The following is a 10,911-nucleotide window of genomic DNA, read 5'->3' on the forward strand; positions in this document are numbered from 1 at the left end:
CATACTTCAGATACTTTTTCTAAACTCTTAACACAGACCCACACCTACAAAACACAATTGGCCAAATGGATAATATCCTTCCCAAAAATACACTTTGTTAAATATATACTAACTCCTCATTTCAAAATTAGAACACATCTTTCTCTGCACACACTAACTGTACAAAAACACTATAAATCTGACTCAAAATGAAATTAGTCTGTCAAAGAATAACACTTGTTTTCACTTCACAAGGTACATGCAGTCAATCAAAGTACACCAGGTTTCAAAATACTGGCTATTATTGACATTACAAAAACTGCATAGACTTTTATGTTTCAGTGTCACAGGTATTTGCATGCGAAACGTGCAATCCACCATATTGACACCAGAAATGTCTTGGTTGGTAACTGTATGTCCACATGTACAGTAATGTTCACATTCAAAAGCATTCCAGTAAAAAGCAAACAAGTTTTTGTTTCTTTACTGTTTACCACAGGAGGTACAGTAGAAACACGGTATGATAGGACAGAGAAAGTTTTACAGTATTGCTTACAGTGAACAAAATATCCATGAAACACACAAGAGCATTCTGAACAAAAAAACAACAGCAAAAAGCCAAGATAAAAAGGGGGGGAGGGGGGCTAAAAAAAGGCAAAAAAGTTGCATCTAATCTCTGCGATCTTCAGGGTTAGGCCACATGTTTTCATCAACATCACATCTGATGTCAGCCAAGTCGATGCACCTGGGATAAAACCGCCTGGTATGTCGGATCCACCCTTGGCAATCGTCAACTGTGATGTCCCTGGAGCCAGCATCCATGGCTTCAAGGAGGGACATCTGGTCATGTGGCTGATGGTCATAAACCTTCCACCGCCATGCAGAAAAGAACTCCTCTATGGGGTTGAGGAAAGGTGAATAGGGTGGAAGGAAGAGACTCACCAGTCTTGGGTGGACTTCAAACCATGTTGTTATTGCTTGCGAGTGATGGAAAGCCACATTGTCCCAGGTAATTACAAAGGTCCTCATGTTTTCACCCTCCTGACCCTGCTCTGGAACCAGGCGCTGGTGGAGATCATTGAGAAAGGCAAGCAAGCGCTCTGTATTATAGGGTCCAACCTGACATTTGTGAAGGAGTAATCCTGCATTTGCAATTGCTGCACACATGGTAATGTTTGCCCCTCTCTGTCCTGGCACATCAACTGTGGCCCTTTTTCCAATTACATTCCGTCCACGTCGACGCCTTTTGGCCAGATTGAATCCTGCCTCATCGATGTATATGAATTCATGAGGGGCCTGGTTGGCCTCCAATTCCATAACTCTCTGAAACAAAGTTTATGTAAGTCATGTTAGTACTGTATACCATACTGTACTGTAACCTAGTATTGTGTAGGTTACCTACTTGCAAAGTGCAAAGCTTATAGAACTGGACATTGGATTGAATATACACTGTACCTGGACATATTGTCGTCGTAGCTCCTTGACCCTCTCACTGTTCCTCTCAAAGGGAACAGTGTAGAGCTGCTTCATCCGCACTCTATGTTTGGACAATGTCCGCGAAATGGTTGTGAGGCTGATTCTATCGATATTGTCGAATATCTCATGGTCCGCCACAATTCTGGTTTGTATTTCACGCAGTTTTATTGCATTATTTGCAGTAACCATTTCCACAATGGCAAGCTCCTGATCATTACTGAGGAGCTTTCCTCTTCCCCCAGAGGGTGGAAGACGTTGCATTCTTTAGAAAGACAGACAATTCAACATATGCATTACTGTATGACCATATTGACATGTCAAGTGAGAATAGGAACAATCCATGTAAAATGCAATACTTACCTGTTGGTTTGTTGAAAGGTGCGTATAATGGAGGCAACCGTTGACCGCCTCAAATTGGGCTGCACTCTTTCACCAGCCTCTCTTAGTGAAAGACCATGGTTGATTACATGGTCAATGATAGTGGCACGAATTTCATCACTGACTACTGTTCTTGCAGCCCTTGGAATGCCACCACCACGCATTCTTACACCTATACCTTGCCCTCTCCTTGGGCCTGCTCTTCTCTCTGGGCCCCTTGCTCTTACTCCTCCTCGACCAGACATTACAGTGTTTGTCTTTTTTTTGTTTCCAAAAACATCACTCCTCAAGGTCTTGCCTTATGAACCCCACTGAGTCTAAGCCAGAATGGAAGAAGCTGTGGTTGGCCCAATTTACCCAACATAAATCAGCTGTGTGTCAATTATTCAATTGTTTGTTTGTTTACAGCTGAGATATATTTTTGATATTGATATTGTTTTTGTACTGATATCATTGCAGGGGCAGAGGTTTTTATACTGTATCTACGGTTTGGAATATTGTTTTTGCTATTGTGGGATGTTGTGTGTTAACATTCGTAGATACTACAAGAACAGTCCATAGTTTTGTTGGGAGGTATAACTTGTCTGTTAAGAAAATGTAAGCATTGTGGAAATGTGTTCACTGACTGCATATTGGGTGAACACGACATGAAATGTGTGAATGGTATGGCCACAACAGACCGATCCTGTGCTAATTGTGTTTAGAGTTTTGCAAATGTGACAACTGTTTGGACAAACGCTTGTTAGCGACTGTAAAAAACTGTAAGATTTTGTCAGTACCCATATTTCATTGCGTTACATTTCACCCCAGGATATGTTACAACTAACCCAGACTATGGGGTTAATTGTAACATTTCACTCTTTGTGTTTGAGACCATACCATGTAATGGGTAATTGTGCTGCAGAGAAAATAGCTGTACTTTTTAGTAGCAGAGACATGTAAATACTTTGCATTACATTTTGAATCCACTACCTTAAAAGAGCTCCAAGCTACAGACAGAAATGTCAAAAATGTTACAACTATCCCCGGTCTCCCCTACACATTTTGCAAACAATCAAGTTATATTCAACTACCTAAAAATTTAGCCAATGCTTCAGGTGTTTTTTTTTTTGTACAACCATTTAAAACTGCTAAACCAATACAACTAAAATTAAAGAACAATCAGGTGTCACAGTAGGATGCCACACTAATTGTTTGTGCCACTTCAAAAAATAGGTTGTCCACAACGAGACAAAGGAGAACATCACAGGCCTGAAACCTGCAGGTCTAACAACAGGAGAGTGTATTGCGCCTGTTCTCCACCTGGATGCATCCGTAGACCCCAGAGGTGTAATAATTTTCTCACCTTTTAGCTAGACGTGTTAATGCTATCTTGTTTTAATTAAAAAAGTCCAACACAGATGGCATAAAAAGTCTCCTATTTGTATTTGCAAAGAGCGGTGACAACGTTGCGTTTAAGAGGTGAAAACTCAACTCACTCATTGCATATGTATTTCTGGGAATTCCTTTCTATAGGCACAAAATACAGAGAGGGAATATTTAAATCCAGCATGCAAAGTGATTTACTAACATCTTACAATTTACTGCTAATTGCAACGATATTTAACAAAGAAAAAACGCATGCCTAGCAAAACATTCCAACAACAAAGTGAAGTTATACAGTAGTGCTGAAAAGATGAGGAATGTCTATAAGCACGTCTTCAGGTGTAATTCAAACATTTTTCAAAGAGAACAAAAGAGTTTAAGAAAAAGGAGAACGGCATCACAATGTGCACTGTGAAATAATGCAGTACACAGCAAATTCTCTCAAGTCATGAAATTTACAGTTTATGAATTCTGGCACATCCTTTGTTCTGATTAGGGCCTCAGAACACTGTTTATTTATAAAAGAGGCAGGACTGCTCAGTAAAAGCAGATGTGTGAAGAAGTATTTGCTCTTATTAGAGAAAGTTTTCCATGCCAATCCATTGTGCAAAAGGAATTCAGGTTCTCGTGCATTAATAATATGCTATTCAAATTGTATTCAGTGTAATGAATAAAATAAACAATGTCAGCTCTTCAGCTTCTTGAATACTCAATGGTTGCAGTGTAGCTCAATGACTTGTCAGAAGCAAGTTCATATGGCTTAAAGTGGAACATTAACCTAAAATTAGAAACGAAGCGTGTCGAGTGATGATTCAGTATGTCCATTACCCGTGATAACTAACAGTGATCTCTTGTCACAGAGTTCTACCCAGAACAAAGGGTATGCTGAGAATGTTTCCCATAATTTCTTTCTACACGTGAATGCTACCATTTTAATGAAGACACAACTTTCATAAACAAATCTGAATGCAGAGATCAAAAGTCTTTTAGCTGTAAGCAGTGTGGAATGGGATATTTCAAGTCATTCAATCTTACAAATCCTAGTCTCTGTCTGTGCTTTCAGACACCTGTTTCTAAGGCAAAAGTATGATCCTTTGTTGCTTACTGGGACTCTCTTTCCAGCCATTATCCCACTGAACACAAGAGTGAAAGACAGTTTTATGCCCTGGACTGAGCCCCCTGAGGATGTGCAGGGACTTAAAAGAAAACCAGAAGTCAGACTCTTCTTCTTCATCTAAGCTAGGGAATGCTTTGGTACAAGGTAGCTCCTGCTCTGTTAGGTGAAATGCCTCATTCGCAGCCTAAAACATCCCTAGAAATATATTGATATGAGCATCAAAAATGTTGAAATATTGCCCATCAATCACACAAATCACTACACCACTATGTACTGTGAGCTGCCACCTGTGGATCCTTTAGTGATTCCTTCTGTGATGGGAAAAGATGTTTCTCTCACTTCGCTTGCATGCAGAAAAAAGTTCAATACACAATGTCGATACATCTGATTTTAGATAAACTACAACACTCTTTTAAAAAAATATTGATGTGTGATATTACCTCTTTTTTTAAAATATACAATATATACAAATATATATATTAGATGCTTTTAATATTTTGGAAACATGATTTAAGCAATTCAAAGAGTGCATTTCTAACTCCACTTCATCCGTCATTCACTTTGTAAGCATATGACAACCTGTCTTTCTCTGGTTAGGTGTCTGATTTAACCACGAGGTGTGTGTTTGATCATCAAACGTGGCAGCTGGCTCCCAGAGGTGCTCCTGAAATCAGCTCTGCCTGGGGCTTCCTGTTAGCTCAGTGCTACGACAATACACAGTCCTCTCATGAATGTGCCAGATCAAACAGAGCCTTTTGTTGTATGTTATTATGGGATGTAACATGTGAAGTGCATGAGAGCTGTCATTCGTGGCTTTGGACTGAAGCTTCAGAGGTGAGAACAGTATTTGAGTGAAAAGCAGCACGAGAACTTGGATTAAGTCAAAGTGAGTTTCTTCTTCTTAATGTCTGTTAATGAAATACATGACTGATCCTCAGGCCTGGTTTGTAACCTTTTGTAATGTTTTTTTTATTTTTGGTGGAGGGGCGGGTTGTAATTGCTACTACAGATCAAGTCAGACTGGTTTCAGAGTCTTACATATGTTGTTTGCAGCCTCAGGACATGCTGCAGTTGGTACCTGTGGTATTAAACAAACAAAATGCATCAAACAAGTACCATTAAGTTTTCAGAATTCTGGCATTGAAAATATCAGCAATGGTGACGTCCCCAAAATCTATGGTATGTCTAGTCCTATTGCAGCGTAACTAAGGGAGGATTCAGGGTCACCTGATCCAGCCCTAACTATATAAAGCTTTATGACAAAGGAAACTTTTAAGCCTCAGAGGGTGTCTCTCTCTGGGATCCAAACAGAGCTGGTTCCACAGAAAAGGAGCCTGGAAGGTGAAGGCTCTGCCTCTCGTTCTCTTTTTAAATACACTAGGATATTAGTATTAGCGTGATATCCAATCACAGTGCTTTCTAATTCTTATATATGCTTCCTCTGCTGTCTGTCCTTGATCAAATATTTACTTATTGTTGTAAAAAAAAAAAAACATACAGTCCATAATGTGACCAATACATCTGTTTCTACCACCGCTCGAGGAACGCAAACAAAATGTGAAACCTCTTGTGAAATATCTGCTAGACTGACCAACAAAACCAGGCAGAATCGTCAGCTGTCCCAACTGTAACAACAACCTGAGTAAACTCAGTCCCACATTGGTGTCTTAAAAAATAAAATGAGAACAGCCATTACTGAACTAGACAACTCTTTTAAGTTTTATTCAAAGGGTTATTAAATCTTGATTATTTAAGTTGTTTCTATATTTTTATGAAGCAAATTAACATATTTATTCATTCATATTCCCCCACAGGACTTCCAGGGCCTTGTAGTATTTCATTATAAAAAATAACATAGATAGTTGGGATGTCTCCAATACTGATATTTACAATAACTTTCAATGCCTTCGATACCAAAATTCTGAAAACTTGATGGGGTTTTTTTTTGTTTTGTTTTACTTTGTCTTGGGGGTTTTTTGCTTTCAAATGCCACCGATACAGCAGGCCATATATGCACCAAGGCTGCAGTTTTTCCAGATGTGATAGGTGGCCTACAATTGTTCTAATACATCGTTACATGCAAAAAACAATGAAGAAAGATGTCTACAACAAATGCACAAGAACTTGAGCAATAGAAATGCAGTATCATTCTGTATATTTTCCTTCCACGTAGCCAGACTTTGTTGTACTTTTCATGAAGTGGTTTGGAATGACAGCTATCCAGGCTTTCTGAAAGTCATTACAAGTTGTTCTTTGGACTGGCTGCTTTTAATTTTTTTATTTTGTTAAACCATTTAACACTGGTGGCTGTCATTATGCTATTTTTAAGACCAGGACATACAAAGAAAAGGATGAGCTATTGCAAATTATCCAAGAAGTGGACTCAAAATCGGTGTGAAAGGTCTTATTGGGTGACATATTTGTCACGACCTGCAGGATCGGCAAGGCGCTGATCAGCATCTCTCCACTCCTAGCCCCCCTTCTCTTCTTTTTTTTCTCTCCCTCTCCCCTGTTTTGCCCAGGTGGAACTCATGGCGGGTTCACGCCCTCGGTTCACGCCTTCCGGGATCGTGCACACCTGGGCCTCATCAGACCAGCTGGTATATTAGAAGGAGGAGATCAGCTGTTCAATGCTGGATTGTTGTGAAGGCTGTTGTCAGTACACACCTAGCTCAAGTTTCCTGTGCCTCTGTCTCAGAGACTTAACGTGTTCCTTTGTTCCTAGATTCCCCGGACCCGTCCCCGTGTTTCCCCGTGTGGAGTGTGGACGGAGTGACAGGTCGCTAGCGGAGTGGAGAGAGGCTGTTCTGAGCGCGTGTGTGATTTCCCCGTTTTCCCTGGAGCCCTGGACCCCTGCCCCTCACGTCTTGTATATAGCACTAACCTCGCACTGTCTGTACATACACTTGGTGAAGATCTGTAATAAACAATCTCTGTTTGAACGCTACCCAGGAGTCCTGCGAGTGGATCCTCTAAGCAACCCGTGACAACATTTGAAATTTCTGGTTCAAATCTCTGTCAATATGCATCTCAAGAGGAGGTCAAGAGTGGGGTATAATAGTGATCTTGTCAAAACTGATGGAGAGCATCTGATTGTCAGTGGGTTCATTTTTCATCCCAAACATAGAGGTAAATCCTCTTCCATGTTCACCAACTAGTCACTTACTATGTGTGGTGAGAGTGGGCCATGTCCAGTAAGCTGAAAAAACATCTGCCTGATGCAGTGGAAAATGATTCTAGGACAGTCATGACAGTGAATAAAAAATGTAAAAAAAAAACCTGTCTCTCAGATGCAGAAAGCCACCAACATGCTTTCGGTCCTGTGTCTTTGTTTGTTGGATGTCCGTCAGTGATGTTACGCAACAATGTTTTGGATCATTTAAGGCTTGATTGGTGTTTTTTTTTTAAATTTCATTCTATTGGTGAACTCATTCCTCTGCAATTTAAAAAATTAACACTACTGGGAATTTATTTCAGCAAACCAAACCCACCAAACTTGGACGTCAATGCTGCCCTCATGCGTAATGTATTTGCTCATACCAATGTGCATTCTCTGTCAATATTTGTAATATAACAGATGTCAGGACTGACAAAGGAACATACCGGGGAGCCGTGGAGCCTAATTTCTGCTTCTAATTAGAAATGTATTGATTGATGAACAGAGGTACCGTGTTTTCATCTAGTTGTGTTTGGTGTCTGGCCAACCAGCTGCATGCATGAATAACCTTTTCAGTCTCTGAAGGACAAGAACAGTTTTAACCCAAGTTGAAATAACTAGACTTGACAACAGTATTTTTTAAAAGTAAGTGTTGTCAGAGATCACTCCCAGGTTTATCTATATACTCCCACTATATCCTTTTCCTTTATATTAAGACAGTTTTATTCCAGTCATGTTTTAACATCCTCCAGGTATCTGCATAAATGTGAAATGATTTTTTTTTAAATAAACATGCAGAAGCATACACCTCAAAGAACAGCTGGGTTATGAATGGACCCCTAATAAACCCCACGCTAGCAGAGAATTGTGTCCCCAGCCTAACTGAAAAAAAGATTTAAACCATTTCAGGGCAATTACTTTAATTCCAACACAGCCACCCATCTGAGAGATAAGGCTACAGTGCTCCATCGTATCAGAGGGAGCACTGATGTCTAAAAACACTAAAATGTCAGAATCCTCAGAGTTAGTAATCAATAAAAGGTTATTTAAGCTTTTAAAAGTGCAGTTTCAGTGCTATGAAGTGCTTTAAAACACTGAATCAGTGTATAATCTCAATCAGGTCTGAGGCTGCCTCTGTCCACTGTTCACAGTTAAGTTAAAGTAATTCCAACACCATCTGCTCAAACTCTGGTGGATGTTGTTTAAAATAAAGTGGGGAAAAAAGCGCAACAAATCATATAATTAAGTTGGGACCCCAACATGTCCAACATGCAAGCTGAAGTAGGATGCTCTGCAGGTCATTTGCTATGGAGCGTTTTATTTTGAAATTTGTTATATTGAGTGAGATGGATGATCTCAGAACCTTTATGTTTTTACTATAAAATAACTAAAAATAATCTTGGTCTTTGTCAGAATCACAAACAAAATAAAATTACACTTAAAAAAATGAGATCAGACAAATAACTTGGATAACTACATGCTTGTTGGAACGTCAGTATCTCCTCTTCCCTGTAATGTCTGCTTCGAAGATGCGCTTCTTTATTAAACAGTAATTAAATTAATTTAATTAGAAATTAAATTAAATAGTTTAAAAAAAATGTTCACTGTAAACAGTTGACTCCTAAATCTACATCTAAATTCTGAAGAAGAAGAAAAAGGCATCTTACTACTTGACCAAATGTGTGTGTGTGTGTGTGTGTGTGTGTGTGTGTGTGCGTGCGTGCGTGCGTGCGTGCGTGTGTGTGTGTGTGTGTGTGTGTGTGTGTGTGTGTGTGTGCGTGTGTGTGTGTGACTGACTAACATGCAGAATCTTCAGGTGTTTTTAATCAAAGTGAGTTCAAAGTGGCCACATACAGCACACAGCGGCACACAGATCAATTCAGCTATGAATATTTGCTGCAGAAACAACATCACATATATCAGACCTCAGAGCAGAGTGACCCAGCTGAGTTCTTGATTATTCAAATATGATATACGAGTAATAGCGGGCATACTTCTCAAAGGTCTCAGTAATGTCTCCATGAGTCTGAACTTTATTGCAAGAATAAATTTCTTACCAGAGTCCTGAGCTGAAAAGAATCGTTGTGCCAATACCAACGCAGCTACAATGAATTTTAAGGTCATTTGGGAGTGAAGGACTTTGGCTTGCTCACTGCTGGCAGCCCGTTGATAACTTTGTTTTGTTTTTGGCGATTTTCAGGAGACATATGGTGTGTGTTATGGTCTAGACCTGTTTCTCCAGACCCATCAGCAATGCTGAGATCAAACAGAAAGCCGAAGAAGAACTCATTCTGCTGTGAGAGACCCCGCTCACTGCTCTGGGTCCTGTGCTTGAGTTGTGAGGGAAAGCAGATCAGTATGTAGCGATCTGTGAAAGTCACTTCATCAGTCAGCGCTGCTCCTGGGGGACACATTCTGGGCTGTACGTGTATAGAGTGGAGTGCAGCATGTGAAATAGTGGACATATGTTATTGCACTCAAGTGTGGGTGTGAATATGTATGACCGGTGTAATGTGAATATCAGAAAATAAGAAGAAGGCGTCCGTGTGTGCGTATCATGTTAACATCAGAGGCGGACCCCGCTGCTGCTCCTCTGCTGCCTTGCATTAAAGTCCATTCTAGAGGAAACTATGCAACATCTGGAAAAGTCATCACACACACACACACACACACACACACACACACACACACACACACACACACACACACACACACACACACACACACACACATGTATATATCTCAGACTAGAGTCATGGACCACATGTAAAATTCATAAAACCAGAACGGTGTCTGCAATAATCTCTATTGAAATCATTTGGGTGGATGTGAGCAGTAGCAGCAGCAAGAACACTAACTGCATGTGTGTCAGTGTGGTCATTCAGGTCATTTAGGTTTGGGGGAGGGCTGCTATTGGTGTGTCTGACCTAAAGAGGCCAAAGGACGTTGCCTTTAAAGAGGCTTAGAGTCTTTGCAGAGTAGATCCAGATGACAGAAAACAATAAGTCTATTTTCAGTGCTTCTACAAATTTGACAAAATGTCTCATTAATCAACTATGGAAAAAATTCTAAGTGCTCAGAACATGATTTGGAGTAAAGAATTTTAAAAAGAAGGGTTGGGGAAATCCTGTCAAATTGTGCACACCTCATACACTGTGTTTTCTATTTAAATGTCTTTTGTTTTGTTTTGCTGTGAACACCATTTAACAAGAGCATGATTCCCTGTAGTTCTGTCATAAATTCAGTCATTTAAAACAATGTCCAGTATTTATCAATTAATTATCTGAATACAGCATATTGTTTTGATGTCTTTGCCTCTAAGCAACAGGAAACAAACACTAATGCGCACCAACAATGACATATCAATTACCCTCACTCTGTTAAACACAGGAATTTTCCTGTTGGGTACAGTTTTCACAGTTTACAACTCCTCTGGCTT

General features: G+C 39.9%; 1 protein-coding gene across 1 annotated transcript; it reads right to left on the reverse strand.

Annotated features, from left to right (window-relative positions):
• Window positions 1-371: 371 nt before the first annotated feature.
• Window positions 372-2,532, reverse strand: LOC308400962 (uncharacterized protein). The gene is made up of 3 exons (XM_080889027.1): window positions 1,816-2,532; window positions 1,435-1,717; window positions 372-1,302 (listed from the first exon to the last, which is right to left on the reverse strand). Exons 1-3 carry the CDS (start codon window positions 2,076-2,078, stop codon window positions 649-651), a joined length of 1,200 nt encoding a protein of 399 aa, XP_080745153.1. The 5' UTR covers window positions 2,079-2,532; the 3' UTR covers window positions 372-648.
• Between the last annotated feature and the right edge of the window lie 8,379 nt (window positions 2,533-10,911).

This window comes from Rhamphochromis sp. 'chilingali', assembly GCF_963969265.1.
Source record: "Rhamphochromis sp. 'chilingali' genome assembly, chromosome: 8".
Classification (NCBI taxonomy): Eukaryota; Metazoa; Chordata; class Actinopteri; order Cichliformes; family Cichlidae; genus Rhamphochromis; species Rhamphochromis sp. 'chilingali'.